The 18,703-nt window shown below is 59.3% G+C and overlaps 8 protein-coding genes across 8 annotated transcripts; 4 read left to right on the forward strand and 4 right to left on the reverse strand.

Moving 5' to 3' along the window:
* Window positions 1-482: 482 nt before the first annotated feature.
* Window positions 483-1,880, forward strand: E0L32_007832 (uncharacterized protein; the record flags this gene model as incomplete). Its single annotated transcript, XM_031142619.1, has 1 exon — window positions 483-1,880. The coding sequence occupies one exon, from the start codon at window positions 483-485 to the stop codon at window positions 1,878-1,880; it is 1,398 nt and encodes a 465-aa protein (XP_030993124.1).
* Window positions 1,881-1,899: 19 nt separating this feature from the next.
* Window positions 1,900-2,580, reverse strand: E0L32_007833 (uncharacterized protein; the record flags this gene model as incomplete). Its single annotated transcript, XM_031142621.1, has 1 exon — window positions 1,900-2,580. The coding sequence occupies one exon, from the start codon at window positions 2,578-2,580 to the stop codon at window positions 1,900-1,902; it is 681 nt and encodes a 226-aa protein (XP_030993125.1).
* A 1,847-nt stretch (window positions 2,581-4,427) lies between these two features.
* Window positions 4,428-5,753, reverse strand: E0L32_007834 (uncharacterized protein; the record flags this gene model as incomplete). Its single annotated transcript, XM_031142622.1, has 2 exons — window positions 4,428-5,348; window positions 5,436-5,753. The coding sequence occupies 2 exons, from the start codon at window positions 5,751-5,753 to the stop codon at window positions 4,428-4,430; spliced, it is 1,239 nt and encodes a 412-aa protein (XP_030993126.1).
* A 3,729-nt stretch (window positions 5,754-9,482) lies between these two features.
* Window positions 9,483-10,745, reverse strand: E0L32_007835 (uncharacterized protein; the record flags this gene model as incomplete). The annotated part of the gene is made up of 3 exons (XM_031142623.1): window positions 9,483-9,778; window positions 9,880-10,259; window positions 10,324-10,745. 3 exons carry the CDS (start codon window positions 10,743-10,745, stop codon window positions 9,483-9,485), a joined length of 1,098 nt encoding a protein of 365 aa, XP_030993127.1.
* A 405-nt stretch (window positions 10,746-11,150) lies between these two features.
* E0L32_007836 (uncharacterized protein) lies at window positions 11,151-11,681 on the forward strand (the record flags this gene model as incomplete). Its single annotated transcript, XM_031142624.1, has 5 exons — window positions 11,151-11,162; window positions 11,222-11,255; window positions 11,327-11,339; window positions 11,401-11,470; window positions 11,532-11,681. 5 exons carry the CDS (start codon window positions 11,151-11,153, stop codon window positions 11,679-11,681), a joined length of 279 nt encoding a protein of 92 aa, XP_030993128.1.
* A 182-nt stretch (window positions 11,682-11,863) lies between these two features.
* Window positions 11,864-14,860, reverse strand: E0L32_007837 (uncharacterized protein; the record flags this gene model as incomplete). Its single annotated transcript, XM_031142625.1, has 1 exon — window positions 11,864-14,860. The coding sequence occupies one exon, from the start codon at window positions 14,858-14,860 to the stop codon at window positions 11,864-11,866; it is 2,997 nt and encodes a 998-aa protein (XP_030993129.1).
* Window positions 14,861-15,461: 601 nt separating this feature from the next.
* E0L32_007838 (uncharacterized protein) lies at window positions 15,462-16,411 on the forward strand (the record flags this gene model as incomplete). Its single annotated transcript, XM_031142626.1, has 3 exons — window positions 15,462-15,600; window positions 15,669-15,942; window positions 16,030-16,411. The coding sequence occupies 3 exons, from the start codon at window positions 15,462-15,464 to the stop codon at window positions 16,409-16,411; spliced, it is 795 nt and encodes a 264-aa protein (XP_030993130.1).
* Window positions 16,412-16,725: 314 nt separating this feature from the next.
* E0L32_007839 (uncharacterized protein) lies at window positions 16,726-18,477 on the forward strand (the record flags this gene model as incomplete). Its single annotated transcript, XM_031142627.1, has 2 exons — window positions 16,726-16,976; window positions 17,037-18,477. 2 exons carry the CDS (start codon window positions 16,726-16,728, stop codon window positions 18,475-18,477), a joined length of 1,692 nt encoding a protein of 563 aa, XP_030993131.1.
* Between the last annotated feature and the right edge of the window lie 226 nt (window positions 18,478-18,703).

The following is an 18,703-nucleotide window of genomic DNA, read 5'->3' on the forward strand; positions in this document are numbered from 1 at the left end:
TATCCTGATTTGCTGTGCCCTCCCCTTTTTTTGGTTTACCCCTGAGTACGCCAGACCAGATATCCTCTGTTGGTATCATGCGACGACAGGAAAAAGGCGCCCAAAAAAATAAAAGTCAAAGACAAAAAAAAGCTTACCGGGAGTCGAACTCCCGGCTACGAAAAACCCTCTTTCGATGTTTTTCATCGCGCGGGGAAGGGGGAGGTCAGCCACATTGGTTCTGTGGTGTCCTCCTCCTCCCTCCCCGAAGAGGGGGCAGGCTGGCGGGTTAGTTATGTGGAAGCCACGTTAATTTGTCGCGGTTGACCACTACGCCATCCACCATCCCGGCCCCGATGGAAACTAAGGCACTGTATTTTGAGTGATAAGGGGGTGGTTGCCTTTTGGTGGTGGTGGTGGTTGGGGGGAGCGTTGGGTGTTTGTCGAGGTGAATCCGAGGGCGAAGGGAGGTGATTCATAGGGCTGTGGTGCGTGCTGCAGACATGGCTCGCAGCTCTGTCCGTGACCGTGACCGCGACCGTGACTCTGTCGTCCCGAGATCCAGATCCAGTTCCACTGCTGTAGGACCGCCAGAATCCAGCAGAGCCATCGCGCAGCAGTCTCGTCCCGAACCCCCCAAGTCCATCCTCCCCTTCCCTCCCCGAAGCCCCCTATTCCCAGATTCCCACTCTCCATCAGTATCATCCCTTCGCCACAAGGGCAGCCATGTCGGCATGAAAGCTCTCGGCATGCCGCAGCTCCAGCACAGGCAGCATCCCCCCTCCCTTCACTCCTCCTCCTCCTCCTCCTCCCACAGCCGCCCCCTTCCTCCGCGCCGTCTTCCTCGCGCCCTTCCCGGCGCCAGCACCAGCACCAGCCCCCCTCCGCGAACCGCCGACGACGCCCTCCGCCCGCACGCAGACCTCCTCCCCGACCCCCAAGCTCAGCACCTCCGTCCCACCAGCATCGTCGCCATCGTCATCACCATCACCTCCTCCCCCAGAGCCGGCCTCAGACTCAAAGAACCTCGTCGTGCGCAGCATCCTCGTGCCCCACCCCCGCACCTCCTTCTCCCCGTCGTGCGCGCTGACCCAGCACCGCGCCCGCAGGCCCCGCGCCGTGGCCCGCCCCTCGGGCGCGCCGAGCAGCACGTTGCCCCCGAGCCACCAGGGGTTGTCGACGGCGTCGAAGCAGTGCAGCAGCGCCGTCAGCGGCAGCGCGCCCGCGGGGCAAAGGTGCAGCGCCGCGTAGGCGCGCACCGAGGGCGCCGAGATGCCGTGCGGGGAGAAGAGCACCGACAGCGTCTTTTGCGTCTGCTTCTTCTGCGTCTGCGACGACGCCCTCCTCGTCGTCGGTCCCGGGTTTGTACTGGTGGTGGTGGTGGTGGTGGTGGTGGTGTTGGACGTGAGCGTCGTCTGCCGCGAGAAGGGCAGCGAGGACGTCGAGCGGGCGGAGCGCAGGGACGGGCCGGGAGACGTCGGCGTCGTCGTCGTCGTCGGCGTGCCGTCTGCCCAAGGAACGGTGGGCGACGCCAGCGACCCCGCGTCCCGGCTCGACGTCGACGGCCGCTTGTTGTTGTTGTTGTTGGGCGACAACAGCATGCCCGGCAGCTGGGCGAGGGACCTGCGCATCCTGACCACGCGCTGCTGCTGCTGCTGCTGCTGCTGCTGCTGCACCGGCGGCGGCGGGCCAGCACCAGCACCATCGCCTGTCCTGCCGCCGCGGCCGGCGCCGCCCTCGACCGTCGGCGCCGGCACGCCGGGCGGCCGGTACGTGATGCCCACGGCGCCGTGCATGCCGCCCACGTCGCGGCGCTGCGGCACCCACGCGACCGTGACCTCGCCGTCGAGCCCCAGCGGGATGCGCACCAGCGCCCGCCCCGCCTCGTCCCAGCGCGGTAGGGCGCGCACGCGCCCGGGGTCAAAGTGCCGCCAGCCGCGCACGACCCGGGCCGCCTTGGCCTCGGCCAGGACCAGCGGCTGCTGCTGCGCCGAGGGGCTGCCCGCGCCGGGCAGCTGCCGCATCGTCTGCTCGTGGCAGTGGTCGCTGCGGTGCTGCGAGACGACGACCACGTCCGGCGGCCCGCCGGGCAGGTCCGCCAGGGAGGCGATGCAGGGCGGCTGGACGTGCGTCGAGGTCGAGATCCGGGGGTGGAAGATCTGGGAGGCGCCCGTGAGCCAGGGGTCCAGGAGGATGCGGAAGGGCTGCGGCGGTGGCGGCGGTGATGAGGAGGTTGGGGATGAGGATGCGGATGCGGATGCGGATGAGGGTGGCGAGGGCAGCGGGGAGAACGTGAGGAGGAAGGAGGCGTCGGCGTTGAGGTGCTGTATCGTGAGAGACATGGCTGTTGTGAAAATACAAGGCCGAGCCCTGGCGTGGCGGTCCGGGAATGTTGTTGTTGGTGGTGTTGATGTTTCGGCTGGGCGCGATATCCAAACAGCTTCTTGCTCGCAGACAGACAGAGCTCTCAGCTTCCTCAGCAAGCCCTCCAGTATGAAAGCCCGTCGTCCTCGTCGTCAACAACCAGCCGCAATTGGGACCTGGAAAGAGGATAAGGAAAGACGGAACTTCTCCCTTTCCCTGTCGCTCAGCTGCTTGCATGAAAAAGCCAAGCTTCGAACCGCCTCAGCGATGAAACGAAACGTGCCAAATCCGGTCGCCGCAGCGAGGAATGTGCGTGCGGTGCGGATGCAGCAGACAGGAGAAGAAGATCAGAGAGAAGGCACAGCTTTTGAAACGGGCGCAGCGTCTCTGCTTCTGCTTATTTTGGTCTGTTGTTGTTGTTGTTGCAGCCGTCCGTCACCGAGAAATCGGGGGACAAGGGCTGTTTGACGAACGAGCGCAAAGTATACGCACGGCAGGCACACGACAAAGAGCGAATGAAGATGGAAAATACAACAGTGCCTGAAGAGCAAAGGATGATGATGAGGAGGAGGAGGAGAAAGAGACGAGCGAGCACACACTCATACATCTATCTATGTACATCACATAGACGCTCCCTTACTCCGTAAAAGGAGAGTCGATCTCTTCTTCACACCACCCCAGCACGACAGAACCGAGACATCGAGATTTGATACGAAGTATCTCTTCTCTACCACCGCGGTTATACTTTCCTGCAAGACACCACACACCAGACAGAACTGCACCAGAAATGCCTGCCCCATCGCCCATATCGGACAGCAGAGCTAATGCACGACAAGAAAACCTCGATCGAGCGGGTCGAGTGCGGCACGGCAAGTCGACGCGACAACCCACTGCTGGGAATCCTATGGATAGCCTTTAGCGCCGACCACAGACCTTGTCTTAGTGTCTTGGTGTCACTGAATCAAGGCCCTGGTGCTCTGTCAGGGCCAGAGTTTACTGGATACAGGGCACCAAGCAACCAATGGATGCCGCACGGATCAGCGGCGGTCGATCCCCCCCTCACCACTCTGCACTGCAGGTGATCCAATGCGGACAGAACTTTGCTTTTTCTTCCTGCTCGTATGCCCTTCTGACAGGCACAGATGTCTGAGATGGAGGGATCCCCATTGCTTGCTTTCTCTCGCTTTTTGCTTCTGTAATTTTTTTTTAGTTCGTCCGGCCGAAGAGGTGCCTGCCATGCAATCAAGATCCGTACTATCGGGTCCGCACCACCCTCATAATCATCATGTCTTAGTTGCCATCACGTTACGGCATCACAGCATTCTTACCAACATTCACATGCTCTCACGACTCAAGCTATGATTGGAGTCAAGGAGAAAAACAGATCTATCATGGTCTCAAGAAACTGAACTACCTGCAGAACCGAAAGCAGCAGAGATCCAAAAAGCACTGCAAAAGCATTTCAATGCAGTTCTAGAGATAAAAAAAAAAAGAGTGCACTAATCCCACTCGAAAAGAGCTCATAGAGCTTCTTGAAGAGCACGAGGTCTTCGAATGGAAATGAATATATAGAAAAGCAACAACAGAGATAACGTGCAATCGATCCGGTCAAGAGGATAGTATTGATCCTCTCCAAAGGCTGGCTCGTCTGTCGAGCAGCAGCGAGAAAAAGCAAAGAACGCCAATCCGTTTTAACCCCAATCAATCCCATGCCCCTAGTCCAGAATCTGGTGTCGTTCGACCAGTATATATAGTGATAAATCAGAAAAAAGAAAACCCGAAAATTACTCCCTAAAGTATGCCAGCGAGGGTATAGAATCGAAAATGTAAGACATGTGTCTCTGTGTGTACGACTGTGAGTGTCGTTGATGGTGGTAGAGCAGGCCGGCCTCCCTATGAAACCCGTTGGACGCCGACTCATGTGGTGATGCCTCCCGATGCTTGCATCCCAGCATTGTTTACCATGCAGAAAAAGAAAGAGACCCAGGATATTACGCCGACTCATGCCAAAATAAACGAGAAGACACAAAAACGAAAATGAAGGAGAAAAAGCCAAAGAAATGGCAAAAGCAGCAACGAAGCAATCACCGAATGTCGAGCTGGAATGGCTTGAACCGACCGCCGATAGTCCCACAGCGAGGGCATTTTCTTCTGGCGCCCTGCTCGCCCATCAGAATGTCGACGCACGCCTGGCACAGGCCGCATATGCACTCTGTGCAGGCGTACGACTCCTTGAGGTACGAGACGCTTTGGCAGGCAGCGCAGTAGATCTGGGGGTTCTGCTGTGAGAAGCTCGGCGACGAGTCCGACAGGCCCCGCCCGTCCATGTTGAAGACCTCGCCGCTCTCGGCCGACTCGACCGAGGGGAAGGGCTCGGGCGCCTCGTGCGTGTACGGCGGCGGCGTGAGCGCCTGCTGCAGCGGCGACGCCTGGTAGCTGTGGAAGGGCTGCTGGGGAAAGGGCGGCAGCGAGGCGCGGTGGATCGAGACTGGTGATTGCGGGACCTGATACGTCAGGGCCGGTTGGTCAAAGTGAGGGCTGCGTGGACCTACCGGCGTCCGGTCTTCGTCAATGTCTTCGGTCGCAGAGGTCGCTGCGTCGATCAGGTCCTCCCAGCGCTTGCCGTAGTCGGCCGACGGCTCTGCCGACATGGCCTTGAGAGGTCCGCCCGGTCGGAGGCGGTCCCCAAGCGTCTCGTTCTGCAGACGGCGGACCCAGTCTGCCGTCGATCCGCGCGACTTTTGCTTCTTGTGGTGCGCCTCCCGTCCTCTCTTCGTGACCGACTGCTTCCTCGGCCGGTTCGGACCGAGGCGCTGCAGAGGTGGCAGGGTTGACGATCGGCCAGGCGGTGAGGTGTTGAGAATGGAGGGCAGCAGGTCCCGCGCCCGTCCCGAATTGAGGCCGGGGAACGGCTCGCTAGTGATGTCTGCATTGGCGAGATGGAGCGGTGGGAGCTCAATTGACGACCTCGGTATCCTCCCCTTGTCGGTGTCTGAGTGCCAGTCCTAAATGTAGGGAAAAAAACAAAGAGTCAACCATCAAGTGCAGAGTGAAGAAGCGACGACGACGACCATGCGGGAGGATGCACTCACGGCTTCGGGATCCCACCCGGGCTCCTGGCTGTGGTTGTGCAACTGGGCCAGGGCAGCTGCAGCGCTCGCGGCTGGCAGCATGGCCCCGCCGACATACTCATCCGAGTTTCGCGGGGTGCCGGGGCCGCTGGACGCATCTCGGTGGAATGCGTTGTCATGTAGGTATCCTTTGTTCTGGTGTGGGCTCGGGCCGGAGCTCTGCTGCGTCTGGGGCCGCTCGCTCGGCGGGGTGCTGATCATGAGCAGGAAGCTCTCCTCGGTCGCGGGGAGCTTGGATATGTAATGCTCCGGGTGCGCCCGCCGGATGTGCTCCTGCATCGAGCGATATCTTTTTTCCTGTTATTCGCCAGTACATTGTCAGCGTCTCTGCGGTATTATTTGTGAAGACTGCCTTTGTGCCTTTGTCGGCAGGTCGCCGTGGGCATTTCTACGATCAATTGAGTTGAGGGAACGGCGCGCAACTGCGACCCAGGAAAAGGACGGTTCTGGATGAGAAAAGCGGCGACACCCGACGAAATAAACTTACGCCGATGCAGCGCTTACGGCAGCTGGAGCCATCTTGGTTTCGCAAGGGACACACAACCTCGTTGTTCGAGTCCGTGATTGAAAAGGACGACGTCAAAGAAGATCTGGGCGGCATCTTGACCCCACCATGCGATGCTGGATGCTGGATGCTGGGACGGACGGGCGTGTGTGAATTGGCGGGGGGGTGCAAGCGAGGTCTACGATAGGAGCTGTCGATAACGATAGCGTTGGCGATAATCAGTCAATTGGCAGATTGTGGTAATCGAGGAGCTGGGGCCGAAGCTGTGGCATTTGAGGGCGACGGCGATGATCCAAAAGACGGAGAGAGCTCGAGCTGGACAGAGCTGTGCCGGAGGGAAATCCTGGAAATTGAGGCTCAAGCTCCTGCTGCTTGTAACAGGATGTGTTTCGGGGGAAAAGCTGGAGGAGGGTGGCCGCTGGGTTCGAAGATAGCGAGATAAAGCTGGGCGAGCTCGAGCGGGGAAGTGTGGGTTTGGTTTCGAGGATCCCCGAGTCCGTGAAGCTGGTGGGAGAGAAGAAAAAGAAAGGGAGGAAGATAACGGAGTTGAGCTCTTGGGGATCAACGTTGACCGAATCGGAAGAATAAGAAGGAAGAGGGGGTAGAGAGATCTGCTGACCAGAAAGCAGCGATAAAAGACCGGTAGTCGCAAGAAGTGAAGACGAGTAGTAAGTAGGTAGTTAAGGCAAGGGCAGTCCCAGCAAGCAAGCAAGTCAGTTAAGTTGGATCTGGTCTGGGTTGGTCTGGCCGGTACGAGGTAAAATAGCTGGGTTGAGTCTGGAGGCGGTGCCCGTTGCTGGTGTGGGTGTGGATGAGGGTGCGTGGGTGGTGGTGTCGCTGAGTACAGGTACCAGACAATGGACGTTTGTCTCTCTCACGCTCACGCTCACTCTCACCCGCTTGGCTATCCTCCTCTCCAGTCTCGCCCGGTGCAGGCAATCAACGGAGTTCAGTGCGTGTGCTTGGTCCAATCTGACCAGAGCCCGCTCATGGACGGGCTGGGACTGGTCAATCACAACGGCAGCACGATACTCCGTGTGTTGTATGGTGACGGTTCGGGTGGGAGGTGTGCAGCGAACTCAAGGAACAGATCCGGCCTGGAGAAAAGATTGCAAGGGGTATGAGCAGGCTAATATTATCTGGGCCATCAATGCAAGCAAAGAGGCGGCCAGGCGGGCTGTCCGGTGCTCTGACTCTTCCCAATGAAGCCAGGCAGGCCAGCTGCGGCGACAGCCAGTGAGACTGGAGGTTGTACTGTAAGGGCCTAGTACTTGTACGGTCCTCGAGGAGGGGCGTGGGCGGAGCAGGGGAGGGAGGGAGGCAAGGGGAAGCTTGGATGTCGTCAGAGGGTCGGCAGGGGTGGCTCCAAGACAAAGCCTGACCCAAACAAGAGTGTGAGAAGTGATCAGAGCAGGCCTGATTGGGTAAAACAAGGTAAAAAAAAAAAAGAGTCAGGCGAACAGGAATCAGGCTGGGCTGGCCGTTTTGAGTAGGTACCTAGGTCGGAGCTCATGGCATGGAAGCAAGTCCACTAGGTGCTGGATGGGGGCAGCTGTGCCAGACACCGACGAGAAAGATGTGCTATCATGCCAGGAACCTCGGGCAGCTTGGAGCTGGGGCGCAGGTACATGAATGCTTATCACGAATCAAGGCATCATGTCCGGGATCAGGAGACTGACACACCCGCCCGCTCCTCTGGCTGCACGACACACACAGCACTACTGCTTGCACCGGCGGCGCGGCGCTGGGAGAAGCTAAGAGGCAGCTTTGGTCGAGAAGGCCGACGAGTGAGAGTCTCGGCCGCCAGGTAGGTACTGCCGCAGGCGCAAGGTGGTGTAGGTACAGGTACCAGTACCCAAGCGAGGCTCAGTCAGCCGACGGTGCAGTACAGCACGGAGAGCTCCCCAAGGAGAAGAGGAAGAGCTTGCCGAGCTATTGCTTTCCTGACTCGATAGCTGGGCCATTGGGCCAAGAGCTCCGTATGAGTGGTTGCGTCTGCGCCGAGGTCAGTGGCTAGCCTGACTCGATCAGCGCAGCAAAACGAGAAAAGCTGCCGGATGGCGAGTTGGAGGGGTGGGGATGAGCAACGAAAGAAAACGAGGACGGTGTGTTTTGGGTGGCAATGGGAAGAAGCTGGAGCTGTTTTCAGTTAGAGCAGTCCGCTGGCTGCTGTCGATTCCTCTTTTTCTCGCGACTCTCGCGGGTCCATCTTGTCTTTTTTTTTTTTGCTCTTGCATGCAGGTGCAATGCAGCGCAGTGGTGTCGGACCCAGCGAGGAGGGAGCTAGCTGTATGTACCTACCTAGACTGGTGGTCTGGTGGTCTGGTGTCTGTAAGTAGTAGGTACACGCCTCCCTCCTTCTTTCCTTCAATTCCCATTCTTCCTTGCTATCATATCTTATCGCTGGATAAGAGCTTTTTCCTTCCCCTCAATTGGACCCTGCGACCCAACAGCTCCGTCGACAAATGGGGAAACCTGCTGTCAATCAAGCGGCGGGAAAATACAAGTACAAGTACAAGTAGCTGTGCTTTCAATGGAAGCAAGCTTGGAGCTCTTCTGCACAACGGAAACATGGATGAATGAGAGCAACAAGCACACCGCAGCCGATACGAATGAACGACATGAGCTAACTACTGGGGACCGCCTGGACCGGACCATAAGGATTCGAGTCACATGCTGAACCAGCCAGGCTCGCCTGGAATGCAAACCGGCGGGCAGTGCGTGGTCTCCACGTACGGAGTACGCAACGCAAGCCCGCCTCCAGCGCAAACAAGCAGGAAGGGTTTTTTCCAGAGACTTTTCCAGGGCCCCTCTCCACTGTCAAGAGTGAAGAAGTGGAGCCCGGCTTCACCTCCACCCACCTGTCTCTTCCAGGGCCCGACAGGCGTCATCGGCTGCTAAGCTCGACCAAGAGGCGTCGGGTCCTCCGCTTCGCTGGGCCCAGTCCCCCCAGTCCCGTTTTTCTTCCTCTTTTTTCTTTGCATTCTTCTTTTCTTCTCTTGCTTTTCATGTGCAATGGAGCATGGATTATCTGCGCTAAGATAAGCCGGTCCTACAGTGCAGGCACCTGTGTCGGTTCCCTCAACACCCTGCTGCCAGGAGCGCTTGTCAAGGCTTGACCTCTAATCACAATTGCAGCGATGTTCATTGGCCCAACTTCATATCACTGTCCTGTGCAAAGATGAAGAATGCAACCCGGGTCACCCATATATTCATAGATGTAGTTATTCTGATTGGGGCCAATGGGAAACTTTGAATGAACTGAGCCAACCCATTCACCATTTGCATTTGTCTTGAAGAGACAGTTACTGGACTTAGCACGAGGATTCTGGGTTTTCAAGTTCAAAGACGAATCACACAGTTCGGTGCAGGAAAACATCCATAGACCTTGAAGAGCCATGCAAGACAGTCTGAATGCTACTATAGACAATACGCCGCCCGCTCCAATCTGGGGAAAAAACAATAGGGCAGGACATCCCAGAACGCCCACGTCAACATCATGATCACCTCCTCTTCTTCCCAGCCTCCTGCTGCTGCAGGAGCAAGTCCCGCATGGCAGACCTGACGTTCCTGCTGCCCCCCAGCTTCGGGCCCCGGAGGATCTCCTCGTCCTTCTTGGCCCCGGGCTTGCTCTTGCTCGGCTGCTGCCCCGCCGGCCGCCTCCGCCGCCGCACCCGCTCTGACATGGCCTCCATGAACTCGCGCCGGAACTCCTCGGCGATCCTGTCGTCCGCCGCCTCGTCCTCGTCCTCCGGCGCCTGCGCAGCCTGCTTCTGCGCCTCCAGGTCGTAGACGTCCACTGTGTCTCGTTAGTCTCATGATCACGTACACACACACCCCCTGACAAAACCCAATGGCACACCCGGTGGGGTTTCTGGGGAACCGGGGCAAGCAACTCACGTTTGTTCTCCCGGAGGAACTCCTCCACCAGCTGGTCGCGCTTGATGTCCTCGCTGCCGCGCCGCTTCCTGCCCCTCCACGGCTTGCCGTCCGGGCCCAGCCTCTGCTTCAGAGGCGCCTCGTCGTCGGCCGCCAGCCCCGCCAGCCTGCGCCGCGCCATCTCCGTCATGGCCACGTTGCGCGCGCGCGCCTCGTCGCCGAGGTCGATCTCCTGCAGCTTGCCCGCCTTGGCCGGCGGCAGCGCGGGGAGCAGCGTCGCGCCCGGCGCGCCGCCCGCTTGTTGTCCCGCTCCTCCTCCTCCGGCGGCCTGTCCGCCGTCCGCCAGCGCTCCCTTCTCGGCGGCGTGCCGCCTAGCCAGTTGTGACTCTATGTATTCCTCCCTACCTGATCAGTAAAAGAAAAAAGAAGTCTGTGAGAGGAGGGCCCGCATGCCATAAAACTTACATGTGCTTGTTAACCAGCTCGCCGACCAGCCCCGTCTGCGGCGCGAAGCGCTTCGCTCCCGCCAGCGGGTCTGCCTCGGCGGCTGCTGCTGCCGGGACCAGGGCGCGCTCGGGGTTGCCATCCTCCTCCTCTTGTGCTGCCGACCCCTCGCGGCCGGCTCTGAACTCTACGCCGCGGAGGCGGGCTGCTTTTCGGGCGTTGCGGCGGCGAAGGGCCTCGGCGACGGTGAGTCCTTCCTCGTCGGGGGATGACTGTCGGTCGGCTTCGGTGGCGGCATCTGCAGCAGATTTCCGGGTGGCTTCGGGCGCTGCTTGGGTATCGTCCGCCTCCCGGTCGCGTTGGCGGTAGACCTTTCTCCGTTTGTTTGCACGGAAGACGACCTGCGGTGCTGCCTCTTGGGCCGCACCCTCTGATGTTTCCATCTCTCTAGATCTGTGGTGATTGTCGAATCGTATTGTATGGTATTGTCCGATACCTGAAATCTGGCTACTCGATCGGGATTTGAATTATTCGTTACGTTTGATGAACTTGTACGAGCCGTTGATGGTGGATGGTCGATGTTCGATGTCGTCTTGTGCTGATGGAGCAGCGGTATGTTGTTCGTTGTACGGATCGTCGCGTGGCAAAACGTCGGCAGACTTGGCCGTGCCTTATCTTATCGCCCTCCAGCCTGGCCGCAACCGTGACGACATCGCCCTTCTTGTATCAAAGGTATCTCTACTGTTGAGAGTCCACGAGACACATGGCTGTCGTAAATCCTTTTCTGGCCATATTGTACTAGAGATTATCGGATTTACGGACATAGCTTGCAACTCTAGAACGTAAACATGGCGAAACGAGTACGTGTGAGCGCCCAGGCTTTCCTTTGCTCAACATAACCAACAAATCTACTCTCCAGGTCTACTTTCTCGCTCATGGAGGGACTGTCCAGGGTGAGTTCTGGATACTTGGACAAGGGCCTGGATATAAATGTGTTTACTTTGCTAACAGAATCTTCCTCTAGGCGTTGGCTTCCGGTAAATTGCTCTTGTACATCGCCCTCACCCTGTCCAGATGACTAACAACAACCGCAACCAGCTACTTCACCCGCAAGCGAGCCACGCACCATCAAGTCACTGGCTGGGTCCGCAACACGCCTAATAATAAGGTAGGCCACGGCTCGAACTGTTCCCACTCAGTCAAGCTTGTTTGCTCACTCTGCTGAAAAGGTCGAGGGAGAGGCGCAAGGCGACGAGGCAGCCATCACCGCATTCTTGAAGGACGTGGACAAGGGCCCCTCAGGATCGCACGTTGTCAAGCTAGACAAGGAAGAGCGAGACCTCGTCGTGGATGAGTCTGGATTTCATGTGAGGCATTGAATGCGGAGGTCAGGGAGAGAACGGACCCTGGCAAGCACGGAAACCCCATTACAGTAGCACGATGACCGCCTTAACTGCGCAGCAAGCACTTGTCTAGGTTCTATCGAAATGTATCTTGTTATCCACATCATGCACCTGTCGCAACCCACATGCTCCCGCAACGCCAAAAGAATGTACTCCCTTCAGAACCCCCTCCCGCGCTTCTTGACCACTGGCCTCCTTACGGACCCCTGCGTGACGACCTTCTTGACCCCGGCGTCGTGCTTCTTGGCCGTCGGCCCCTCGCCCTCGGCGGCCCGCACCTTCTCGTCGTGCCGCCGCTTGTCCTCGGCCATCTGCGCCTCGATCTCCATCTTGCGGTTGAACTCGGTCTCGACGACGCGCCGGTCGCGCGCCGAGTAGCCCTTCTCCTTCACGGAGAAGAAGACGCCGCCGAGGTCCGCCAGCCAGTGCGGGTCCACCGACGTCACCGTCGACATGTACGACTTGGACGTCAGGATCAGCTCGTGGTAGACGACGTAGTCCGGCAGGAAGCCGAGGCCGTACAGCGCCGACGTCGGGTGCAGCTGCACCGTCACGCTCGTGCGCAGGTTGATGTACTCGCCGATGCCCTTGACCTTGGCGGCCTGGTGGTAGTACCCGGAGCAGATGCACTTGCGCACGACGTCCCAGTCGGTGCCGCAGCTGACCATGTCCATCTTCTGCGCCTTCATGATGTCGACGAGCTGCTCGCGCACCTCCTTGGCGCGGCGGAGCGACTTGGAGTGCAGGAAGTGGCGCACGCACCAGCCGTCCGAGTAGCCGTTGGCCTTCCACTGCGTGTAGACGTGCAGGTAGGTCAGGTGGTCGGATTCGGGCACGAAGAACTTCTCGCGCGCCGCGTCCGACTCGTCCTGGCGCTCCTTGGGCCGGTAGAAGACGTTGGGCACCGAGAGCATCGAGACGATGGTGATCATCTCCTCGCTGCAGCCGTACTCGACGGCCGTGATGAGCAGCTTGGCCAGCGACGGGTCCATGGGGAAGAAGTTCATGCTGCGGCCCAGGTCGGTCAGCTCGCCCATGTTGTCGAGGGCGCCGAGGGCCCACAGGTCGAAGAGGGACGTCGTGATGGTCTCTTGGGGCGGCGGGTCCATAAAGTCAAAGTCGAGCAGGTCCTTGACGCCGAGGGACTTGATGAGCAGGATCGTGTTGCTCAGGTTGGTCCTCTGGATCTCGGGGATGGTCTGGATGTAGAGCTCGTCCTTGAAGGCCTTCTCGGTGTAGAGACGGAAAGCCTTGCCGGGTCCTGTCCGGCCAGCACGACCAGACCGTTGCGAGGCGTTGGCCTGCGAGATTGGTGTGATCTGCAGCGTGTCCATTCCCATCTTTGGGTTGTACACCTTGAGTTTTGAGTAGCCCGCGTCGACGACGTACATGATACCGTCGACCGTCAGACTGGTCTCGGCAATGTTGGTCGCGACGATGCACTTGCGCACGCCGGGTGCCGCTCTGTCGAAAATCTTGGCCTGGAGATCCGCAGGCATTTGACTGTAGATCGGTAGGATGCTGAGCTTGGGCGGGTTGTTCAGTGCGTCTAATCTCTCCCTCAGGAGCTCACAAGTCGCCTCGATATCCTCCTGACCGGTCATGAAGACGAGGATATCTCCCTGGCCCATCGAGACGTGGATGGAGAGGGTCTGGTGAACAGCCTGATCCACGTAGTCCTCGACGGGCGATCGGTGGAACATGACGTCGACGGGGAACGTCCGGCCCGGAATGATGAATTCAGGCGCACCGCCAAAGAAGTCGGAGAAGCGCTTCGAGTTCATGGTGGCTGAGGTCACGATCAGCTTCAGGTCCCGCCGCCGCTGCAGGATCTTCTTGAACAAGCCCATCAGCACGTCGGTATTTAGAGCTCTCTCGTGGGCCTCGTCCATGATGACGCAAGAGTATCGGTCGAGGTCGGGCTCGTTGAGGGACTCTCGCAACAGCACACCATCGGTCATGTACTTGATGAGCGTCTCCTTGCTGGTGCAGTCCTCGAACCGAATCGCATAGCCGACGGTGCTGCCGAGCTTGACCTCCATCTCCTCGCTCACACGCTTTGCAACACTCATGGCAGCCACTCTCCTGGGCTGGGTGCACCCGATCATGCCTAGCTCGCCGTAACCGTCCTCGTACAGGAACTGCGTAAGCTGCGTCGTCTTGCCGGACCCAGTCTCTCCGACCACGATGATGACCTGGTTGTCGCGTATCACCCGCATCAAATCCTCCCGGACCGCGAATGCAGGCAGAAACTCGCGCTGCTCTCGTAATGACTTGCTCTGGCTGAAGTTGCTGGCCCCCTCGTTCTTCTTCAGGTGCTCGCTGAACTTGTTCGACTTCTCCCCGACCTTGTCCGCGCCGTCCTTCTCGTCCGGGCCGAGCGCGCTGTCGACCTCGTCGTCCTTGATGCCCATCAGGTTGCCGAGCGCGGTGCCGGCCATGTTGACGGCCTCCTGCGCCTGCTTCTGGCGCTCCCGCTGCTGCCGCCGCTCCTTGACGACCTTGCTGCCCTTGCGGCTGAAGACGGCCATGTCGCTCTGGTAGTCGCGCACGGCGGGCACGGGCTCGAGCTGCTTGGTGAAGACGGTCTTGCCGTCGAGGAAGGGCGGGCGCAGCTCGTGCACGAGCAGGTGGACGCGGGTGCCCTCGTCGTCGTCGGCAAAGTCGTCGCCCATGTCGCGGCGCTGGGCGACGCCCGAGGTCAGCATGCGGTTCGTCTCCCAGGCGTCGACGTCGCGCTGCTTCTGCATGGCGCGCGCGCTCATGCGGTCGACGCGCCCGGCCTTCCTCTCGATCAGCTGCTTCTCGCGCTCCTCCTTCTCGGCCCACGAGGCGTCAAAGGAGCCGAAGGGGTTGTGCGAGTCGTCGCCAAAGGTGTGGCCGAACTCGTCGCCCGTGTACCAGTCGCGGTCGAGGGCGGCATTCTCCTCGTCGGGCAGGCCGGCCTCGGGCGGCACGACGTCTGGGTTCCGGTAGGGCTGATCGCGGTCGCGGCCGTGGCTGTGGTGCGGTCGCGACGCAGCGCCGCCGCGGGACGGGAGAGGGCCGAAGCGGTCGTCGTTGCGCAGCGGGTTGGGAGCAAAGTTCAAGCGCCGTCGCTTGCTAGGGCTCGAGGCCCGGTCGCGCTCCTCTTCTCTGTCCCGGTCCCGAGCCATTGCGCGATGCGGGACGAGAGCGTGTGGCCTGGCGATGTGGTTGTTTCGGTCTGGAGAGTGGATGAAGGTCCAACTGTTCGTGCTAAGAATAAAATCACGAATGATGTACAGCTAGCCTGCCCGCTTACAGTGGATCAGGCCTCAGAGTCTCACTAGCTCACAGCACTTGCACCGTTACTTAAACTGCTGTAAGGAACCATCTGGCCTGAGGTCAGGCTCAGGTAGGTATACACATTTAAAAAGAGAAAGCGAAGTTCGAAAGTGCGTCTGATTTTTATTTTGGCCAGATTCCGGACCTGGAAGCAACGTCAACGCACGCCGCGGGGTGGAGACAGGCCCAGGGGCTGCGTTGGCCAACATGAGACCTACCAAGATTGCAGAGGAGGGAAGAGATATCAAAAGATCACAAACATCATTCAATCCTGGGCGTCTCGGCACGGGCTGCAACATCCTAAGTGTACACTCTCAATAAGGAGTGGAACTCAATAGAGCTCTTGATATCAAGATACACTTTTCTCCCTCATCTTGTTTATCTGTACATACACCCGAGCAGCTATCAGAATCCAGACAAAACCACTCATTCACAAGCTCAAGGATCAACATGGAAAACGAGCCATCGCCTCCCCGACGCTCGCCCAGCCCGATTAGCTTCAAGGAAAGGCTCCGGCGTGCTAGGAAAGAGAGAGGCCGGGCTAGAGAGTCCGACGAGGATGAGCCAGAAGATGAGCCCCTCGAAGATGGTACGTTTAGGGCCTCAGCGCCGGGAACGAATCCATACTTGTCTGTCCACCCTGACGTTAACTGGGAGAAGGCGCTACTGTGCTGCACAAGCTGTACGGGCGGAGAGTGACGTTTCACCCTGGCAATATCGCAAAGAAGTCAGGCAAACGCATCTGTCTTCAAGAGGCCGATGCTTTGCGGATCGCCGAGGAAGCCGGCCTTCCAGTTCCTCATGTTCATCACGTTGAGATGACTGCAGATGGCAAGAACCACATATCCATGGATTACATAGAAGGCCAGGTTCTTTCTGAAGTGTGGCCAACCTACTCAGAAGTGCAAAAGCGAGCCATCATACAGCAGCTGTGAGAGATCTTTACCACCATGCGATCTGTCCCGGCTCCTTATCGATACATCGGGCCATGCGGGGGAAACGAGATCCGCGACACCAGGCTCTACTTCACTTACAACGCTCCCGCATGCCAAGACGAACAAGGCTTCAACGAATATCTCATGGGCGCATTAATGCCACAGGTTTCGGGCCCGATCCGCCGGGCCTTTGAGAAGAGGTGGCGCCGGACGGACCATCGCGTTGTTTTCACGCACAGCGATGTTGCGCCGAGGAACATCATCGTGCGCGATGACAAGGTCGTCGGACTGATCGACTGGGAAGATGCCGGATGGTACCCAGAATACTGGGAATATGTGAAGTTCTTCCAGCGGTCGTCCACAGCTGATGCTGACTGGAAAGACGCCGCAGACGAGATCTTCCCCCAGGCATACCCGGATGAACTCGTGGACTACATCGCCCTGTCGAAATGGCTGGCCCCATAAGCCGCATGGAGATCTATTTCCCCAGGGATCATATTTGAGTTTCTCATATTGTTCCCATCAGCAATAAATGCTTTTAAATTCCTTCAGTATGTGTGTGTTATTGGCTTGTGAATGCGTGCGTCTTGAGCACTCGAGGCACTGAAGCTCGTTCCGTCTCCGATAAGATAAGCCCCGCAGGTCCCACTAAAAAGTTTCCTGGACAATTTTTCATACCGCAAAGTTGAAGTCGAGTTCCCCGCCCTCGACGACCCGTGAAAGCTCGACTTTCCCAATTTCAGTTTCCCTCAGACTCGTGATCGCACAGAGCCTCGGCCATGTCTATGATCACGTCGACGGCGTGGGTGCCGCGGGGCTTTGCGGCGCCCTTCCCCAAGAAGTACGACTTTGACGAGGACGAGTTCGAGAGGATAGCGGAGCTCGCCAAGCTGCAGCTCGACGATGCCAACGAGGACCTCGAGGAGGCGCAGGCCGAGGCCGAGGAGGCCGAGGGAGAGGCCATGGATGCAGAGGCAGAGGGAGTGAAGGACAAGAAGGAGAAGAAGAAGAAGAGCAAAAAGTCAGAAGAGTAGGTGGCTTTGCGCCTCCCTGCGGTTCGTGCCAGCAGCTACTAACACGCAGCACGCAGAATTAATGTCGACGACGACGACCTCAAGGAGTACGACCTGGAGCACTACGACGACGAAGACGACACCCCGGCGGCGGCACAGGGCCTGGGCATGTTTGGCAACATCAAGTCCCTGGCCTACTACGACTCCAACAAGGACGACCCCTACATCACGCTCAAGGACGGCGACGAGGACGAGGACGAGGACCGGGAAGAGCTCCAGATCCTCGCCACCGACAACCTCGTGCTGGCGGCCAAGGTGGAGGACGAGATGGCCCACCTCGAGGTCTACGTCTACGAGGACTCGGCCGACAACCTCTACGTGCACCACGACGTCATGCTCCCCGCGATACCCCTGTGCCTCGAGTGGCTCGACATCCCCGTCGGCAAGTCGGACAAGCCTCAGGACGCGACGGCCAACTTTGTCGCCGTCGGCACCATGGACCCGGACATTGAGATCTGGGACCTCGACACCGTCGACTGCATGTACCCCAACGCGATCCTGGGCCAGGGAGGCAGCGCCGCCGGCGAGGACGGCACCAAGAAGAAGAAGAAGAAGAAGTCCAAGTCGAAGCGCGCCAACGACGAGTACCACGTCGACGCCGTGCTCTCGCTGGCCGCGAACCGCAAGCACCGCAACCTGCTGGCCTCGGCGTCGGCCGACAAGACGGTCAAGCTGTGGGACCTGCACACGAGCCGGTGCGCCAAGTCGTACTCGTACCACACCGACAAGGTCTGCTCGCTGGCCTGGCACGCGACCGAGTCGACGGTCCTGCTGAGCGGCAGCTACGACCGCACCGTCGTCGCGTCCGACATGCGCGCGCCCGACGCCAAGGCGCCGCGCTGGGGCGTCGAGAGCGACGTCGAGAACGTGCGCTGGGACCCGCACGACGCCAACTACTTCTTCGTGTCGACCGAGGGCGGCGTCGTGCACTACCACGACGTGCGGGCCGCCCCCTCGGACCCGTCGCGGACCAAGGCCGTCTGGACGCTGCAGGCGCACGACGAGTCGGTCTCGTCGTTCGACGTCAACCCGGCCATCCCGGGCTTCATGGCGACGGGCTCGGCCGACAAGACGGTCAAGCTGTGGAACATCCAGCCCGGCTCGGGGCCCGCGATGGTGGTCTCGCGCAACCTCGACGTGGGCAGGGTCTTCTCGGCGAGCTTCGCGCCCGACCCCGAGGTCGCGTTCCGGCTCGCCGTCGCGGGCAGCAAGGGCGCGCTGACGGTCTGGGACACGAGCACCAACGCCGCCGTGCGCAAGGCGTTCGCGACCAAGGTGCCGCAGGCGCCCGAGGGCGGGGACGTGCGGGAGCGGCTCGTGGGCGTGGCGGACGTGGAGAGCAGCAGCGAGGACGACGACGACGACGAGGACGAAGAGGGGGAGGAAGACGGCAGCGAGAGTGGGGAAGGGGGTGCGGGTGTCGGCGAGGACGAGGACGAGTCTATGGATGAGGCTTGAGTGCAGGGGAGAGGAGGTGTTTTGCAAAAAAAAAGGAGGGATAACAAAAGGATAGAGCTTATGCCCTGGGCGTTAATACCTACAGACTACCACTTGCTATTTTACGAATGCGAAACAATTAAGTCCCTTAGGGGATGGTCTACGAAGCACAGTACGATGAATCTGTGGCGAGTGCCTTACCAAGCTGGAAGGACTGGTGATTCCGAAAGGGGGAAAGAGCCCTTAC

The sequence above is a fragment of the Thyridium curvatum genome (genome assembly GCF_004353045.1).
Source record: "Thyridium curvatum strain D216 chromosome Unknown NODE_49_length_306705_cov_73.659816, whole genome shotgun sequence".
Classification (NCBI taxonomy): Eukaryota; Fungi; Ascomycota; class Sordariomycetes; order Thyridiales; family Thyridiaceae; genus Thyridium; species Thyridium curvatum.